The 20,094-nt window shown below is 49.6% G+C and overlaps 1 protein-coding gene across 4 annotated transcripts in view; it reads left to right on the top strand.

Annotated features, from left to right (window-relative positions):
* The window catches only part of SMAD2 (SMAD family member 2), a 317,920-nt gene that overhangs the window by 62,806 nt on the left and 235,020 nt on the right, over positions 1–20,094 (top strand). For all 4 annotated transcript variants that reach the window (XM_078674778.1, XM_078674776.1, XM_078674779.1 and 1 more), the window contains exon 4: positions 5,379–5,664. In XM_078674778.1, the coding sequence (XP_078530904.1) occupies positions 5,432–5,664 (233 nt within the window). In that variant the 5' untranslated portion in view covers positions 5,379–5,431. The remainder of the gene's footprint in view (positions 1–5,378; positions 5,665–20,094) is intronic.

The following is a 20,094-nucleotide window of genomic DNA, read 5'->3' as shown; positions in this document are numbered from 1 at the left end:
TCATAGTCCCTTAAGGAGCGTTGAACCAGGGTGCTCGGACCAATCCGGTCGCTGCTCTCATGCTGGGTAATACCACCTTGAGCGCAGCGTCTGGATTGGTGTTGGGGAGCCCTTGGAATACCAGGAGTCGTGGAGCAGAGGTGCAGAAGAGCACTGAGTCTGCAGACGGCAGGTAAGCACAATTGTTCACATTTTCTTACATGCCCTGCCTCCGTCTGCCCTGCCGCACCACTTTAATGGCACAGCAGCCACCATTCAAGCTCCACTCAGGAAAAGGCTGCTCACCCTCTGATGTAACACTTGCTCTAACATTTAGACGCTGAGCTTATGTAAGCGATATTGATTATGTTTTGCTGAAAATTAGAATGTGGAGGCAAATGGTGGATATGATCAGAAATGCATGGGATGGGAGCGATCACTATCCCTTAGTACTTTATGTCCATAAACAACTAACATTAGTCCCTCCGTCATCCACTGGTAGATATGATCAGCTGTTGAAGGTTATTAATAACTGCAGAAATGTGAGGTTGTAAACTGTTCTCAAGGTGCCATGTCACACTTGTGCATGATTCTCGCAACACACATGGAGGTTATGCATGATAACTATAGCTATGATAAGCTATTGAAAGTGGTAACTGTAGGGAGATTAGGGTAACTAGAGCTGTGTATAAGCAGGAAATAAAACCAGCGAAGGTAGCTTGGAAAAGCAAGCATTAGGCTGAGCATCCTTGAATAATGATCAGTAACTTTTTAGGTGGCTAGATACTAGGTGCATTTTAACAACCTTTACATGTACATCAGTTATCGAATAGCCCTCGGGAGCACCTGTGCGTGCAATTGTTCTTTTTCCTAGCTAGGACTAGCCTTGTGCTTTGCTAGAGTTCTCCCTTGAAAAGACTGCCTTAGCAATCGATGCATTGAAACAAGGGAAAGCACCAAGCCTGAATCCCAGTTGCCACCTATAATTCCAATAGTTGTATCTGGGTCCCATATGTCGACACCATTAATAATGTGATTGTTGCAGGTGCACCAATCTCGTCTGCATGTAGGGATAGGGAGGGGCTGAGATGGACCTCTTTTTAAAAAAGAGAAATCCTGGTGCTCCATTCAATTACCGCCCGTTCAGCCTTTTGGATAATCTCCAGAAGGTTTTCTGTAAGCAAATTCTGGAACGGTTATTGGAGTGGATAGATGATGATCACATAATATCTAATCTGCATCCAGGTTTTATACCTCTGACCTGGTCTAGCGATCAGGTTTTCCACTTTTTGCAGATTAAGGGGAAAAGAGTTAATGTAAGGGGTCGTGACCTTTTTGTGCATTTGTAGACCTTTGTGTCGCTTTTGATCTGGTCCCGAAGGGAACAGTTGCGGGTGACCATGCGAGAAATGAGGTCCATTGTGAATTGCTAAACATTTTAGAATCTCTCCACAAAGGAAACTACGCCAGAATCCACTGTGGCACCTAGGGGGAATTTTTTGATCTAGTTCATGATAAGAAAGGTGTCCTGGCCCCTACCCTTTTTCTACTGTATACTAATAATTGTGTAAAATATCTAACGAACTGCACCAATGACTCTCCCCTCACTGGGTAAAACATCCCAGGCCTTTTTTACACACACACCACCCTTCTGTTCGCAAAACAAGGGTGGGCCTTCAAAATCTGTTTATAGTTTCTGCACATTTTGTATAGACTATGACCTGGAGGTAAATGTTGCCAAAACAAAATTGAAGATGTATACCAAGAGGATGCGGGTGAAGGGTACGGGTAAGTTATATAATGAGGTAATGTGGAGGGTATTAGAATTTGATTATCTAGGGATTAGATTATCTGACTCTGGATCCTGTGCTCCATACATTGCAAAAAGTTCCCATATTATAAGCCGTAGAGCAGGTGCCGTCATTAGGATAGCTAAAAAGGCTCAGTAATTTCCTATTGTACCTGCGAAAGAAATATATTAAATACAGGAATGGGGAGCGGCACTGTACGTGGCACAATTATGGGGCCATTATAATCTTTGTGCCATGAATGTCAAAGAGAATACGTTTTTCAGAGCCATTACAGGGTTGGGAAGGGAACTTCCTTGCTGTCTTTAACATTGATCTTAGGACCACCTTTGTTGCAGAGTTGGTGGCCCTAAGAATGCTTTTGTACTGGGGCCGTATCTGGACCATAAGTGACATCCAAGATTATAGATCGGGCTTATTGACATCTTGAGCCTTCAGTCATCCTTTTTGAAGTTTAAGTGGCTAGGTTGTATGAAAAGAGCATTTCCCAATTTGGGTCTGCTGGAGTTTTGAAAGGATTCTCCGTCCATTCAGGCTAATGCGGCCAAAATGGTCAAATATAGGTATTGGGAGAGGATAGCGGCCCAAAATGTACAGTCCGATCAGAGAGGGAGCCTCTCAAGGTGCTTTTTATTTACAAATCGGTGCCTAAAGCTGAGGAATTGCTAGATTTATATTCGCCCTGTTCGAGCTTGCAATTTTCGTACTTCTACTGACAAAAGATTATTTGCTTTTTTCTGTTCCAAATATGTCAGTCCTAGGCACAGTTGGCTTTTTCATCTGGTTAGAAATGTATCCATTATGGATTAAGTAAATGCCCTAAGAATCTGCAAGAGTGACTCCTCAGCTGTGGTTGTGGTGGCGGTTTCCAAATTTCGAAATGCGGCAAGGACAATTAGGCGGAAACTGATACCACAACGACAGTGTACTGGTATAGAGGTTGATCTCATGGTGTACGGTACTGTTTTAATCTATTTTTAGCGTTAGATTTTATTGTTTTTACCAGCAAGCAAATCAATTGTTATTAATTGCTATCTTATGACACATTGTTTGGCTTTTGTTGCACTGCACTTTCTGATGATGAGCTTGTATGATATTGATGTAATTCTTTTTATGTTTCCTGCTGAAAATTTCTTTTTTGATCTGTCAATAAACTTTGAAAGTCAGAGTTAATTGTATTATTCTCAGATTATGACCTAATCAGTGTATGTCAAAATAGACCATTTTGAATGTGTTTATATGCTATTTTATTGACTGGATTCATATACGCAGGGAACAACCTTCTCCAAATCAGTGTTAGGACAGACACCAGTTTTGACATTGATATCAAAGAGCTACAGGAAATTACATCAGACCATAAATATAGCTATTCACAATTCTTCCTTGCTTTCTGTATTGTTGCTATAGAAATTTTGAGAAAGCTCAAAAAGGCCGATAGACACACAAGTGAAATGTGTGTTGACTGACAGAAGTCTAATTTATGTCTGACAAGTCTAGCCCTATCGAAAATTGTACCTATAAGTCAACTGGGATTGTTTGTGTTTGTGTGTGTGTGTAAGTGTGTAAGAAAGTATGATTGTGAATGCAGCCCAAATTGAAGCTTTTGTAAAACCATAAATAATACGGGAAATACACAAGCCTTATAACCCAGGCAAAAAATTATATGCAAATAAGAACACCAAAAATGTTGCCTCGCGTGGTAGTGAAAGTGTTTCACACTTAACAAGAATTGAGTATCAATAATTCTTACAGACTTATTTTAAGAGGTATGTTGACCTTTACATCCAGTTTATAATGTGTTTTTCTGGGTGGAGTGGTGGGGTGGGCCTAGGAACGTCTAAGCATCCTTAAATTTGGCTATATTTTTGAGAAGATGAGCTAATCAATCAAAGTGGAGAGTTTACGGGTCTCAGATTTGTTTTGGCAGTACGCAACATCTGGAACCAGTTCTATGGGTCTACAGAGAAAGGATGGCTGGGTGACAGTTGGGCAAAGTTAAGAAGCAGTTAACACTCAAAATTTAAATAGCTCAAAGGATAAGGTGACGGCCATCCACCATCAACCAAAAAGTACAGAAAAATCTGTACTATACAGAACCAAACACGAATATATCCTGAGCTTGGGTCAACGGTAAATAGAGTCTTTAGTAAATCAAGGTCGAGACGATCTTCTTATCTTCGTTTATTACACAGCACTTATTCATAAACATTCCTAGCTGCCAACACGTGTTTCGTCTTTAGTGTTATAAGCCACAGACTTCCTCAGGGTTAATGATAAAAGTAGGTTCTTTAACCCCTTCCATGCTCATGACGGAACGGTTCCGTCATGAGCGTCGGTTGAGCTGTGCTCATGACGGAACCGTTCCGTCATGGTTCCATAAGCCCAATGGAACGTTCAGCACAGCGCGAAAATTCGCGCCGCGCTGAAGCGGTTAAGGTCATGAAAATAAATAACAAGCAGTATTCAATCAAGAGAATTATTCAGCAAAATAGAGGTTTGTGGCGAGGTAGGTCAATTGCTTCTAAGAGTCTTCAAAAATAGTGAAAACGCCAACAAACCTAAAAACATGGCATAGTCCAGCACGAGTCTCGAGCTAGACGCCACTGCTCGAGACTTGTGCTGGACTATGCCATGTTTTTAGGTTCGTTCACTATTTTTGAAGACTCTTAGAAGCGATTGACCTACCTCGCCACGAACCTCTGTTTTGCTGAATAATTCTCGTGATTGAATACTGCGATACTGCTTGTTGTTTATTTTCATTGACCTTAAAGAACCTACTTTTATCATTAGCTCTGAGGAAGTCTGTGGCTTATACCACTAAAGGCGAAGGATGTGTTGGCGGCTAGGATTGTTTATGAAGAAGTGCTGTGTAATAAACGAAGATAAGAAGATCGTCTCAACCTTGATTGACAAAGGACTCTATTTACTGTTGACACAAGCTCAGTTCTATGGGTAACTTTTGGATTCAAGCAAGATATCTGTTTGACATTACCTAGTTCACAAATTGCTGTCTATTCCACAGAAGCAACTTTATTTGGAAATATCCTTGTGACTGATTTTTCCCCAATGTTAGTAAGCTCACAAGACGTCATTATCAGTTAGCTCTTGCTGCGACCCAGTGAGATCATGCTTCATCTGAATACCTTAGAGCCAAAGATTATGCAGGTAGCTCTTTTTACCTTTTTTGTGAGGTGGGGTTGGATGAGACTACCTTGATGCTTGGAACTCCTCCAGGGTACAGTGAAGGCTGTCCTCTCGGAGTAGGGGGAAGTGTGGCTTCTCAGGTAGACGTATTTGTTGCTTATCAAACTTCCTGCTGTTTTATTTGAGTGAGGTTCCTTTGGGCAATCCATGATCACGAGCAGTGTGCTGTCCGGTAAGCATCCAAATTCCTTTGGTTACCTCTTTGTCTTGAGTTAAAGGTAAGTCCAGAGTATGTATTTTTTTTTTACCGATGGCAGTTTTATATAGATTTGTTTTTGCACAGCATTATGTAAGCTTTGCAGGCATAGTAGCTTTGTTATTGTGGTCCTGTAGTTCTTGTGTCTCCAAGTGAGTAAGTTCGTTTTGTTTTTTTGTGTGTTGCTGTAGGCTGAGGAGAGGCCAACTAGCATTTTACCACTGGAGTCCCGTCTGGAGGGAGAATGTCATCCATTTTGCCCTTTACACCACCAGTTGTGAAGCGTCTCTTGGGCTGGAAGAAATCTGCATCCGGTACTGGTGGAGCCGGTGGTGAACAGAATGGACAAGAGGAAAAATGGTGTGAGAAAGCGGTAAAAAGTTTGGTGAAGAAACTGAAAAAAACAGGACAGTTAGATGAGCTGGAAAAAGCGATCACCACTCAGAACTGCAATACAAAATGTGTCACCATCCCAAGGTAAGAGCCTGATGCATTTGCACATATGGGCAGTGGATTGACCAGTAGTTGTATCTGGTGTGAATCCTAAGATTTATTAAGATCTTTAAATAGCCTCAGGAACGCTGCTTTATTTTGTACTGAATAAAACAGATTTCTTTTATTCTTGCATTAGGTCAATATTTCCTGGCTAAATGATGTGTAAATATATATATAATTTTTCTTTTTTTCCTAAGGATCTCATCTTTAGAGATTAAGATGATATTTTCCTTGGTCAACTCTGTCAGCTGTTTGTAACTGTTGATTGCCTAAAAATTCTACTTTTGTGACTGAGGCATTACCATTCAGGTTTTCTGGTATGCTGTGAATCCATAATGCTTTGTTACATAAAATGTACTTCCACAATTAAAGCAAGAATCAAGAGATGGGTTTATTTGCATGAGATTTTCATTTATCGCCATTATTGTAATTTGCTGGGCTGCCTCATACCATATCCTTAACAATTAAGAAGGACTAATCTATATACATGCACACAAATTTGGGTAGTTTAAAAAGAATAATGCAATGAACATGAACAGACTTATTTGTGGCAGCTGTCTGTACGCGTTATGTTAGGAATGGTAGTTGGGTCAAAAATGCGTCGCTTGTCGTACAGCATTGGTTCCTTTGTACTGTACATAACAAGTAAAGAGCTGCATCTGCCACTAATACCTTAAAGGGGGATCGTCCCTTAATGTGATTTTATTTTTTTTGTCTGCAAGATAAGCAGAGGCGCTGGTTGTGATGACTGTAAATGTTGTATCTGAAAGATGGTGCATGCCATTGTGCTGCCATGAGGGGTTGGAGGAATATTGTTATTCCTTTGAGGCCATGGGGCAGGACTTTACCGCTACCCAGATGCTAGAGAAAGAGAGTTTCTTCAGCAGTTCTTGAGTTGATTTGTAGAAGAAACTGCTTTTAGGTTTAAAGTATTTTATTCAGCATAACATACAAGGACAAACATACAGCATCACAGGGCAACTCGTTAAGGCAGATGGAGCCCCATGCCCAGCTAGAACTACCAAGTGCAATGTGTGTGTACCAATCCACCATAGCCATACATGGTATGCATTGTCGCAGCATGAGATAACATTTCGATTGTCAACGCACCCCCAACCTTCCAACTCCCGGATCCCAGCCCCCCCCCTCCTCCCCACCCTACGTCCAGTGCACTGACTCTATCCAAAGTGTACATCAAAGCCGCCTCCTACAGGGGAGGCGATTCTCCCGTCAAGTCACAGGACCTGTGCTGCCGGGCTCGTGAGCCGCAGGAGGCGGAGGTACTTGGGATAGGTGATTTCTTTAAATTCCGTTAGCAGCAAAGAATGAAACGGCTGCCAAAGTTCAGTAAATTGCGTTATATCCCCAGCCACTGTGAGCGACAACTTCTCCATGCCTAACACGTGCCACAATCTATGGAGCCAACCCATGACAGAGGGCGTCGCGGCAGTGCGCCAGTGTATCAGGATATTTTGAACCGCTGAACCTAGCGCAATGGCAATCTGCCTACCCCAACGGGATCTAAGGGGGTACATCAATCCATTCGGGAGCCCCAGCAATGTGTATGCAGGGAAGCGTGGTAGTTCAATGCCAAAATGGGTATCAATTTCATCCAGCACCTCCCTCCAGTATGTCTCCAGGAGTGGGCAATCCCATAAAATGTGTGTAAGTGTGCCTCGGTGCCCGCACCCTCTCCAACACGTATCCTCCTTGCTACGGTCAAATTCGTGAACCCGTTCTGGTGTGTAGTACCAGTAGGTGGAGACCTTAGTCAGTGTGTCAGTGAGACCCATATGGTATGCCGAATGCCGTGCTCTATAGGATATGTGCTCCCATTCTTTAGGGCTCAGTGTCCTCCCTAACTCCCTTTCCCAGCGTTCCCTCCCCGGGTTATAGAAGTGTGAAGAGGGCGGTTGTAGCAACTTATAGAGATCCGTAATCAGTTTTGAGTCCGACGTACGCGTCAGCAGCCACTGTTCGCAAGGTAGAAAGCGCCTATCAGCCGTCTCTCTCACCTGCGGGTGAAGAGCCCAATGGCGAGCTTGCATATAGCGGTGCCTTTCAGTCTCAGGGAGTGAAAACTCCTGGCGAAACTGCGTAAAGGGGACAACCCCCTCCGCGTCGTACATATGACACAGGGCTCTACATCCTGCCGGCCTCCAGTGTGTGAAGGCTCCCCGTTCCATTCCTGGGGTGAAATCTGGGTTGGCCACTAACGGTGTGAGTGGCGACGGGAAAGAGGTGAGGCCGCACGTAACGGCAGTGGCATCCCAGACCCACAGTGGCACTCTCGTAACAAAGGAGGCGCACAAATTCTTGGGCCGGTGAATCCGGCGCAGAAATGGGATTTCCTGCAAGGGCCTACCCGCCACTGCTTGATCCTGGAAGAGCCAGTGCTTGTCGGACTCCCTCCTACTCCATTCCACAAGGTAACGCAGCTGCGCCGCCCGGAAATACCTACGAAAGTCAGGTATCCCTAACCCTCCCGCCTCAGGAGCCAATAGGGAGAGGGTTCTACGCATTCTGGGTTTTTTCCCCTGCCAGATAAAGCGCGAAACGTCTGCCTGCAGTTGCGGGATCCACCCGACCGGCGGTTGGAGTGGCAAGGCCCGAAACAAGTAAAGCACCTGCGGCAGAACCGTCATTTTAACGGCGGCTATCCTGCCCAGCCAGGAGATGGTGCCGCGATTCCAGCGGCCCAGTTCCTCCCTGATTTTTGCACCCAGTGCTGTGTAGTTGGCCGATACCATGGCCGGCAGGGTAGGAGCTATCTGGATCCCCAGATAGGGTACCGCTGCCGATGACCAAATCATGGGGAATCGGCCCTGTAGGTAAGTCCTGGTGGCCGGTTCAAGGGAGACATCTAGAGCCACCGACTTTCCCATATTTAGTTTAAACCCCGCGACCGCGCCAAAGGAGGCCAGCTCCTCGATGCAGGCCGGTAAGGCCGTCCAGGGCTCGTCCAGCGACAGGATGACATCATCAGCGTAGAGGCTTATAGCATGTTCCAAACCTCCCATCCGTATCCCCGCCACCGCCAGGTTGCACCGCACCCGTTGGGCGAACGGCTCCATATAAAGAGCAAAAAGCAGGGGCGAAAGCGGACATCCCTGCCTAGTGCCCCGTTCGATGTTAAAGTCCCGAGAGGCATACCCATTCACACGAACCACCGCGGTCGGCCGTCTGTAGCAGTTAAAAATCATGGAGCGAAATTTATCCCCTATGCCCGCCTTCGCCATCACCTGTTCCAGGTAAGGCCAGTGCACTCGGTCGAACGCCTTCTCCGCATCCACCGCTAACATCATTCGTTCCCCCGGAATCCGGGACGCTTTCTCGAGCAGGTGGACGATCCGCTTTGTGTTGTCAACCGTCTGTCTCCCCGAGACAAAACCAGCCTGATCAGGATCTATAAGACCGGATAAGTGAGGGGCTAAGCGGGCGGCTAGGATCCCCGTGTATAATTTTAGATCAACATTCAGAAGACATATCGGCCTGTAGGATCCGCAGAGCTTTGGGTCCTTCCCAGGTTTGGGGATTACTGTAATGGAAGCCCGTAAAAGATCAGGCGGAATGGCCCCCGGTGCAGCAAACGAGTTGAAAAGACGAGTAAGGATAGGGGCAAGTGACGTGCAAAACGTTTTGTAGAAGAGCGAGGTGTAGCCATCCGGGCCTGGCGCTTTGCCATGTTTAAGCCTGGCGATGGCAGAGATCACCTCTTCTATCCTGATATCCCTATCCAAGTGTTCCGCCTGCAGGGGGTCCAGGGAGGGCAAGATGACCGAGTCTAAGTATGCGGCCACGGCCGGAGCGTCCGGCGGCTCCCCAGTGTAGAGATCTGCATAAAACTCGCGGAAGACGGCTGCAATATGAGCATCGTCCGTCTCCACCGTCCCCGTAGGGCCAGAGATCTCCTTCACTAGCTGACTCTGGCCCGCCACTCGGAGTCTGTTGGCCAGTAATTTGCCACAACGGTCCCCCCCTGTGTAGAAGGTGTGGCGCAGCCGGAGTGCGGCGTACTCCGCCCGGTCCAAGCCCAGGGCCGCCAGGACCTTTCTCGCCCCCTTAAGCTGCCTCCATATTCTAGGGGCCCCCGTCCTGCGATGGATCTGTTCAAGCTCGCGGACCTTATCAGTGAGTTCTTCCCTCTTAGCCTGCCTTTCTCTATTTTCGGCAGAGGAGATTGCTAAGAATTCCCCCCTGAGGACTGCCTTCAGGGCTGCCCACTGTGTGGCTCGGGTGGTGTCAGAGTTGTCACTGAGTCTCATATTCCCTGATCGTGTCCTCGATACGGTCCACCACCACTTTCCTGTGCAGCAGTGTGTCACGGAGGCGCCACTTCCTGGGGGGGAGAGCTGCTGGGAGTAGACTCAGCGTGGCATCAACCGGGGCATGATCCGATAAGGACAACACTCCCATTTCTGATCCCGAGACTAGCGCCTGCACCGGCGACGTGACCAACAAGTGGTCCAGCCTCGCGTACGTCTTGTGTGCGTGGGAGTAGTACAAATAGTCCCTGTCCGTGGGATGCAGGCGACGCCAAAGATCAAGGAGGCCCACCTCCACCAGCCACTCCTTACAGTCGGCCGAGAACGCCCGGACCTGCGGGAAGCGCTTCGCCGACCTGTCCACAGCTGAATCAAAAACCATGTTAAAATCTCCTCCGATAATGATATGTCGGTATTGCGAGGCAGTAATATCCTCAACCGCCGATCGCAGGAAACGTTCCTGACGTTCATTAGGGCTATACAGAGACCCAATTGTAAAAACAAGACCCCCAATCCTAAACCGATATGCTAACAGTCTGCCTTTCTGTTCGGCGAGCTTATGGAGGACCTCCCCTTTGAAGCGACTGGCCACCAGTATTGCTACCCCCGCCGTCTTAGTGGTGCAGGATGAAAAGAACTGTGAAGGGAACTTACGGGAGCGCAGCCTATGTGTGTCTTGCGGCAGTAGGTGCGTCTCTTGAAGCAGGCATATGTCCGCGTGTGTATTCTCAAGGAGAGAGAGCACTGCCCGCCGCTTGACAGGATTATTCAAACCCCGGACGTTCAGGGTAACTACTTTAAAAGTGTCAGGGGGCATTGAAAAGGACGTGGAAGAAGGCGTGAATGACCCGCCCGTATGAGGCGGGGTGCAAGGGCGCCCACGGCGGCACCAGAAGCAGCAAGGCAAAGAAGGAAGTGTATGCGTGCGCGCGGCTTCCCGGTCTAGGCAAACCAAGGTGTATGACCGTCTCAAGAACATCCAACAAACTTCCCGTGCACTGGACGACCCTCCCTCCCAACTCCCGGACCCCTTCCCCCCAGCTCAACTCCCCAACCACCCCCATCCCCGACCCGCAACCAGAACCACCCCAACAACCCCCCCCCCTGGTTCCCCCCTCCCACTCTCCCGCCTCCCCCAAACCACACTCAAACTGACCCCAACAGTCTCCTCCTCCCCTCCCCCCCCAGTTGGACCCAAGGTCCCATTGTCCCAGTCCGGTCCTCAACGGACATGTCTGTGGAGAGTTACTCAAGTGGACGTCCAGCCACTACCCACTCACCCGCCGCCCCCCCTCCCCCAGACCCCCCAACCTGCATCTTCAGTGAAGCAGTGTCGATCTCCCCCCGGAGGCCATTCAAGCTGTCAAAGCTACATCGCCAGACGCAGTGGTTCTGTCCACTTCCTGGACTGCATTGGCCATGTCTGCTCTGATGGTGGGCGAGTCCGGTCGTGCCGAGGACACAGAGGATCGCCTCGCTGGAACCGTTTGCCAACCGTCCCTGGTAGTACGGCGTCGGCTAGGGGTAGGTGCAGTGTCATCCGTCGCAGTGATACCAAGCACGCTACAGGTGTCCTGGAGAGAGCGGAGTTGGTGCAGAGTTCCATTCCACCTAAAGATGAGGCGGAAAGGGTGGCCCCAGGAGTATTGCGTATTATGGTCTCTCAAAAAATCCGTAGCTATTTTGAAGGTTTTGCGTTTTCGAAGCGTGATCACCGACAAATCTTGAAAGAGGGCGACCTGCTGACTCCGGAAACTCAGAGCCTGCTGCCGTCGCGCTTCACGGAGGATCCGCTCCTTCAAAGGGTAATCTGGCATGAAGGCCAGAATGTCAGGGGGAGGGGCCGAGGCTCGGCGTGGTGGGCCCACCCTGTGCGCTCTGTCTATCCTGATAGAGCGATCAGCCGACTCCGCCAAAACCTCGCGGAAGAGGTCTTGCAGATACCCGGTCACGTCCTCACCCTCCTCTCCGGATGGAACGCCTCGGACCCTGATGTTGTTGCGGCGAGATCGGTTTTCAAGATCTTCATTGTGCGCCTGGAGGTCAAGATGTTGGTCCCTCAAGCGCAGTACCTCCTGTTGTAGCTGCGCAATCTCCTCGTCTCGGGTATGACCCGCTTCCTCCACCGTGGCCACCCTTTCGCCCAAGCCGTCGACCTCTCTACGCACCTCCCGTACCTCTCCTGCCACCTCCTGTTTCAGTGCGTGGAAATCCTCCCTGAGCGAGCTGAAGAGTCTTCAGGAAGGATCTGGTCACCGGGGGCTCTCCCTCCACAGCCCCCTGGGAACTGCTCGCGGGGCCGGATGATTGCTGTCCACTATCTTGCCTCGCCGGGCCTCTATTAAGCATTTCTGGCAAAGTCCGGTCACCCTTCTTGCCCCCTCTGTTGCCAGCCATTTCGCCAACGGGGTTGCACACCAAGTAGTGCGCTGCTGAGGCAAACAATCACTCCGGGCTGACCCAACTCCAACCATGCAAGTCGCTCAGATCAGCAGCAGCCCTCTCGTTCGCCCCAGCGGACCGCTCACCCCACTTCCGACCTCCGTCTCTTGTTCGGCACTCGTCCAGCGGTCTGGGACGCGGACGTCGGGTCTGGTTAGGTCAGCTCCGTTCTGTGCAGGTAGACCGTGCCTATCGGAATAAGTTCACTGTGCGCTGGGATGGCGCCCGGGGCAAGCAGTCCCTTGCAGGTACCCTCTCGGGTTGGTCCAGTTCCGTGACCGGGGCTGCTCCGGACCCCGATTCCCGGGTCTCGCCTGCACGATGATCCGCGTTGGGGCAGTGGCCTGTCCCACCCTGACGGTTGTGTACTCGTGCCTCCCAACGTTGCAACAGCGTCCCGCTCTACTACTGAGCCCACCCCACAGCCGGGAGTCCGGTCCAAAGCCTGACTCTACTGTAATGATGCCCCCTCGCTCCGCTACCTTCTGGAGGCTCCGCTATCGCTGGTCTTAGGTTCCTAGCCGGGGTGGGCGCGTGATCTCGGGCACTGGCCCACTGGAGAGATGCGGAGGGTTTTCGCCGCTAGGCCGCGCAGTGGCCCGTGCCGGCGCTCATGTTCGAGGCCGCCTCTACCGGATGCCAAGTGTTTTCTGCTCTCTCCCCGTCGCTGGGGTCCGCAGTGGGGGGGGGGGCGCCCTCCGCCGCCCTTTACCTGCGCCCACGTAACTTTGCTGGCCGCTCCAGTGCCGTCCGGTTCGTGCCGCGGGCCGCGACCGAGGCGTTGCCAGTCCTGCTCAGCGGCTAGATGCGGCCGCAGGCGCCACCGACGTCTGTCCGGGCCTCTTTGGTGCCAGGTACCCTTCAGTAGTCCGGTCTGTAGCAGGGGCCTGCACGCCTGGCCAGCAGGCCGCGCCCCCGGACTTGCGTGGCGGCTCCCCGGCAGCCCACGTGTCGGTACCTCCGTCGATCACCTCCGGGCCGCCCCCTGGTCCTGTCTCGGGCTCCGGATCTCACTGGCGCCCGTCCCGCGACAGCATCGGCCGCTGCCTGATAATCCGGCCCGCAGCAGCAGTTAGGGAAACCGCAGCAGCAGGCCGCGTCCCTGGCCTCGCGTACTCGGATCCGGGCGCCGGATGTCGGCCTCACTCCTCTACCGGCGCCGGTGCTCCGTTGCTCTCCGGACGCTGTCCAACACTCGGGCCTGGCTCGGGGCCTCGCCGGCAACCGTCTCTTGTCGTTGGGCGGCTCAGGGCTTCCGCCGCAACCCCACACCGGTGTTAGTGCTCCGCTGCGCTCCGGCCGACCTTCATGCAAAATGGCGACATGGCCGCCGTCCGTCCTCGCTGCTCTTAACGACTCCAAAGGCCGATTTCCGTGCCGAATAGAGGGCTAGTGTGAGGGCGTCCGCCGCTCTCTCAGGTTTGCCACTGCTCTGGTGCAGATCCGGGGGAGATCGGCAGATTTCTACGGTCTGGGGCTCTGTGGTCGGAGGAGCTCGCGGAGAGTGCGTCCGATCACCTCGCCATCTTGGCCACGCCCCCCAGAAACTGCTTTTAGAAAAGAGCTGGTACCAGGCAGTCTTTGTTTTTTGGCAATATCTTCCTTGAGCCTCGATTTTTCCAATATCGCAGCCCAAACAGGTTAGCTACAGCCAAGGCTGAATCCAGCCGCCTTTTCTTCAGATTATTGATTCCAGCTGTCTCCTATGTATCATAGTAAGTAACAGTGTCTGGGGGATCTTCGGGTCGCTTGTGGCCTTAAGTTGGTGCCAAATTGAATCTCAGAAGCCCTGTAAGAGTGAACATAGAATAGAATAGAATGTGAACCGTTCCGCGTGGTCCGATATTCAAGTTGGGGCGGGTAATCATTTTGCCCCCTGCTACTTATAAGGTGACCAGTACTAGTCTTGTAAAATTTTTAAAAAACAAAACTTCGGCCACGCATCTCAAAAGTTAGGACCATTCCTTGTCTATGTCCTGTTTTGAATCTTCGGTAGCCACTTCTCTCAAGTATTTGTGAAGGTTGGTATATTTTATGGGATGGTTACCCAGCTTTTTAGATGAGCAGGACCTAAGCTGATGAAATTGCCTTCCCTTTCTAACTCCCACATTCACTACTAAAACGTGTACCTATACAAGGACTCTGCAGTCTGGATGGAGCTCTCCTCACAAAAAAAGATAAGCGGCGTATCCTCCGCACTTGGATTTGTGAATAGCATTTTGTAGTCCGCTAGCAGTAGTAAAACGTACTACAAAATGCAGTTCGTGAATAGGCCTCTATGTAATTATACAGGTACTAGGTAAGAGGAGCATCTATTGACCGGTTCAGCTCCTGATTGTGGATAGAGCCGGCTTTTTTTCTTGTTTGTTTATTTTTGCTGTTATATATAGTGTTGTACTCCGTCCAAGGGCTTTGGGGCACTTTACTTGTTACATTACACATGGATGGGTTAATTTTTAGGTTTCGCTTGCAAAATCTCTTGTGCATTTAAAGAAAAGCTAAAAACCTTTTACTTACCATTGTTTGGGGTCTCAGTCACTCTCATTTTCATTCTTCTCATTGGTCAGAGTTTCCTGCTACCTCCTGCTTCCACTTTCTCTTCATGCCTTACTGTCGTCCCTGGAGCACTGACCAAGTACAGTTTCCTGTCTGCGCCAGTGTACTCACAGCGGCCGCAGGCTTGCAAAGTTGTTAAAAAAACTGAAAGGAGGTCAAGATCCAGGTCCAAGTCGCACACTCTGCATACCTCGAAGTTGTTGAGGAAGCATAATAAGAAGCGGCACCATGGATCTCTGCGTCCGTCATCAAGGGATGAAACACGAAGTCGGGGTCTCCTGTTCTCCTACGTCACTGCAAGGACAAAGTTTCTCCTTCCTCTTCTTCTCAGGTGACTCCGGCCCAGTCTCCGAGCTTCACCGGCGCCCAGAGAAACGATGCCTCTGCCGCCTGCAACTCCACTCTCTGGCTCCAGGTTCTCCGGCGCCACAGCAAGAGTCAATTAGATTGCCTCCTCAAGCGGTCTCCGAACCAGCAGTGCCGTATCCAGTACTTCCAGCCTTTCTGGCTCCAGATACGGATCTGTTGCATTTCCTTAATGCGTTGTTTGGCATGTTTGCCAGAGCGGCTAACCCTGCTGGTGCGCTGGGTGGCCCCATGGGTCTGCTTGCTTACTCCCTTGGAGGCTTGCCACCCCACTTCCCTTAGGCACCTCTCATGCCTTTTATGCCAATGGCTCCAGGGACTTAGCCTCTCCCGGCGCTGAGGTTCCTGACGCCGATGCAGTCCCTGGAGGGAAGAGTGCTGTTGGACAGATCATCTCCGACTCTGTCTGGCTCCGGTCCGGTGCCGACATGAACTCTTTCGGCATCTTCTACTATCTCAGTGGATCTTCCATCGACGCCGGTCCTGAAATCACTGTAGCTACGTCTTGCTCCGCTGACGCTGGTCCCAAGGATGAGATCCAGAAGCTAAGCACAAAGGCTGATAGAAGAGGAGGAATATCTTTATTGTTGACCCCGTGAGGGCCTGCAGAAGGCTAGTGGTCTGGATACATCTTTTGAATGGGAGCTCTCCTCACCGAAAGGCATTCCAACACAGGAGGTGTTTTCATATCATTCTGTAATAACGAAGGCAGCGGATCTGCTGGATTTGCCATTGTCTACTGCAGAATTAAATCTAACATTTTAACGGAGGTACTTCATTCCTCTTCTTCTGTCCCTGCTTCCTTTGACTGAGCCTATCTTGGAGGTGTGGCAGAAATCAATGAATGCTTCTGCGGTGTGCAGGTCTGTGGTGAGGAGGTATAAGGTGGCTACGTGAGATCGGCTTTACTTTCTACCCACCTGTCTCTTGAGAGACTGGTAGCCCAGGAATCGTGCTCCTCTAAACAGTCTGCAGGCTCAATCCCATCTATGCCTCCAGATAGAGAATCCAAACGAATGGGCCAATCAGCTCTTAAATAAACGAATGTATCCGTGCTCTGATGGACTCACCGAGGGAGGTGCTCTCAAAGCTTCCGTAGGTAGTTCAGGGCCATCTCACAGAAGTATTTTCTGATACTTAAGCTACAGCCTGTCAGGTCATTCAATTGGGGCTGAACACTGTGGACTCTGTTGCCAGGGTAATGGGTTTCTCTGTGGCAGCCAGGAGGGGTCTGGGTTTTCACTGGATGTACAGGCTACACTATTGAACTTGTTTTTTGATGATTTTCTTCTTTTTGGCGCCAATGCGGACTTGGGGCTACATCGCTTTAAAGATAGCAGAGCCACATCGAGATAGTTGGGTCTCCAGTTCCAGTCCAGGGGTTTTGGATACTGCAGGTTTCACTGTTTTGGCAGTACTTCATCTTTTCGAGCCAAGCAGCAACGAGCAAACCCTCAGTACAGGCCATACATGGGAAAAGGTAGAGGTCATCTGCGAAGCACAGATCGGCAGCAAGTCTCCTCCTCCTCCTTAACCTCCTCCTCTCCTGCCCTTCCAACTGGCACGGCAGGAGAGCTGCTCTAGCTCCTCCATCCTAGACCATGTTGATCCGGTGGGAGGATGGGTGTCCCATTTTCTACGAGATTGGTGAACTGTTACTTCAGATCTCTGGGTGTTGAGTCTTGTGGAGAATGGGTATGCCTTACCCTTCCAGGAGTTTCCCACCCTTTTCTCCCCTTACCAGGGTTGGTACTCAGCGGAGCACCTGTTGCTGGTACAGCAGGAGGTTCTATCTTTTCTGCAGAAAGGTGCGATTGAGGTGGTTCTGGAGCAGGATAGGGGTCAGGGATGCTACTACCCGGTACTTTTCCGATTCCCAAAAAGGATAGTCGATTGAGGCCCATCCTGGACCTCAGGAACTTGAATTTTTACCTCAAGCAGGAGAAGTTCAAGATGTTGACCCTTGTGGCATTGTATCAGGAAGACCGTATGGTGTTGATCGATTTGCAGGGTGCGTATTTTCACATTCCCATCCTGAAGTTTCATCGGAAGTATCTCTGTTTAATGGTGGGGTCTCAAAACTACCAGTTTGTGGGCCTTCCGTTTGGTCTTCACAAGGTGATGGCGATGGTAGCAGCACATCTCAGAAGTTGTGGATTCCTGTTTTTCCCTATCTGGACGACTGGCTTCCCAAAGCAAAGTTGCCAGAGATGGCGCTGCATCATTTCAAGTAACACGTCTGTTGTTTGACTTGGGTTTTTCAATAAACATACCCAAATCTCAACTGGTGCTCTCTCAGCGCAACTTCTTCATTTAGAGCAGCTGTGCCTTTCCTCCTCTGTAGATGATTCTAGACATCCAGGCTAAGATTCCACTTTTTCCCAATGGAGTGGTTGTTCCAGTCCTGAAGATCTTGCGCCTGCTTGGTCTTATCGCTTCCTGCATACTGTTTATCAACCATGCATGCTGGCTCATTAGGGCCCTCCAGTGGTACCTCTGCAGGCAAGGATTTCAACATAACCGAGATTTCAAGGAGGTGGTCAGAATCTCCAGAAACCTTTCAACAGAGTTGTTCTGGTGGAGTGTCTCGGACAACCTGTCTCAACCTCCTTCTCCGGTGGTCACAGCGATAACGGATGCCTTCACTCTAGGGTGGGGAACTCATTTGGGGGATCTGGAGGTCAAAGGCCTTTGGTCTCCAGAGGAAAGATTGTTCACATCAATCTTCTAGAATTGCAGGCGATACGTTTGGCTCTCACGGCCTTTCTTCTCTCCCTTCACGGTTAGTCGATTCAGGTCCTGGCGGACAACACTACTGCAACGTGGTACATCAACAAACAGGGAGGAATGGCGTTGTATTGTTTCTATGGAGAGGCTCAGCGATTCTGGTCCTGGGCTCAGCACCATCAGATTTGCAGGATTGCAAATCATCTGGCCGGAGTGCTGTATGTGAGTGCGGAAAATCTGTGGCAATACTCAGCCGACCACGAGTGGCGTCTCGATCTGGAGGTGGTCCATCACATTTTCAGGATGCAGGTGTTTCCCTTGTTAGGCCTGTTCGCCACTCAAGAGAATGTGCACTGCCTGTTGTTCTGCAGTATCCGATGCGGGGAGCATTGGGGGATGCAATTCAGTTAGATTGGGTCTCACAGCTTCTTTATGTATTTCCTCCCATATCCTTGATTCCCTGGTTCTGAGGGAGATTTGCCAAGACGGGGCCCAAGTCCTATTGATTGCCCTTAATTGGCCAAGAAGGGTGTAGTACACAGACCTCATTTACCTTTCATCGCACCCTCCGCTCATTCTCCCTCTCAGGGCAGACCTCTTGCAGTCGCAGGGGCTGGTTCTTTACCCCCTCCTCCAGAGCCTGCACCTTCATGCCTGGAGATTGTACGGGGTAACCTGAGCTCTTTCTCTCTCCTGCTGAATATGGTTGCTATTTTATCCGCCAAAAGACAGTACACCAAATCTATCTATTTTGGTAGGTGGGCTAGGTTCAAGTGGTGTGGAGAGAGATTGATTGATCCTTTGCAAACCCATTTGTCTGATATTCTGAGTTTCTCTCTTTCCTTGGCTCAACAGGGTTGTGCAGTAGCTACTGTTAAAGGCTACTTGTCCTTCTTATCGGTTTTTTTCGGTTTACCAGACTAACCATCTTTATTTAAATTTCCCTTAGTTCTGAGATTCATTAAGGGTCTCACCAATAGGTTTCCTCCCACTCTCTTTGTCATGCCTCAGTGGGATTTGAATTTGGTTCCCACTTTCTTGATGGGGTCTCACTTTGAAACACTGCATAGTTGCCCCTTGAGGTTTTCGCGTTTAAGACAATATTTCTGATTGCAATAACTTCTGCTAGCAGGGTGAGTGAGGTACAGGCTCTGAGCTCCAAGCCTTCATTTACCTCATTTCATACGGAGAAATTGGTTCTTAGAACCAGAGCTGCTTTTTTGCCTAAGGTGGTCACTCCCTTTCACCTAGGGCCATCTATCACTCTACCCACTTTATATCCGCCCCCCCACTCACCCTTCTAAGGAGGAGGAGAGACTTCACCGATTGGACCCTAAGAGGACGGTCCGCTTCTACCTAGAAAGGATGAAGGACTTCAGGTTGGGTGACTAACTTTTCATCGGATATGTGGGCAAGGCTGTCCAGGTTGATCATCCTCTGTATCAAGATATGCTACGCCTTGGCCAAGAAGGAGCCTCCTGGAGGTATTCAAGCTCATTCCACCAGAACGAAGTAGTCTTTTTTGGAATTAACCACAGGTGTCTCTGTTGTAGACATCTGCAAGGCGGCAACTTGGGCTTCCCTCCCCACTTTTGTGAAGCCCTATTGTTTAGACTCAGAGGTGAGGGGGGATGACCATTTTACACGTTCTGTGCTGCAGGATTTTTTAGTGTAGGCAGGTACCCTAGTCTAGTAGTAGGACTGCATGGGGATTCAATTCAAAAGGTGATGGTTCCACAGGCAGGTGTAGCCATCAGAAGAACAAGTTTTTTTACCGTTGTCTGGTGGATATACTATCTGCCTGTGGATTCCTCACTGAACCGCCCGCCTCCCCGTTGCCTGCCTGTTTATACCGAAAAATGATTAACATGTTATTTATGTATTTTATTATTGGAATTTTGTAATACTGGTCATTAGGAAATGTCTATTTTAGAATTTCCAGTTTTAATTGGCTGTGTATACTGTGTGTACTTGTGGAAATGTTTTTGGTTCACCCGTTCGCCTCGAAGGCACTGAAAAAATGGGTGGAACGAGGGCTTATGAGCCGTTCCATTGC

The sequence above is a fragment of the Lissotriton helveticus genome, chromosome 2_1, assembly GCF_964261635.1.
Source record: "Lissotriton helveticus chromosome 2_1, aLisHel1.1, whole genome shotgun sequence".
In the NCBI taxonomy this organism is placed as follows: Eukaryota; Metazoa; Chordata; class Amphibia; order Caudata; family Salamandridae; genus Lissotriton; species Lissotriton helveticus.
Note: the sequence above shows the minus strand (reverse complement) of the source record. Positions and strands in the feature narration are given on the sequence as shown.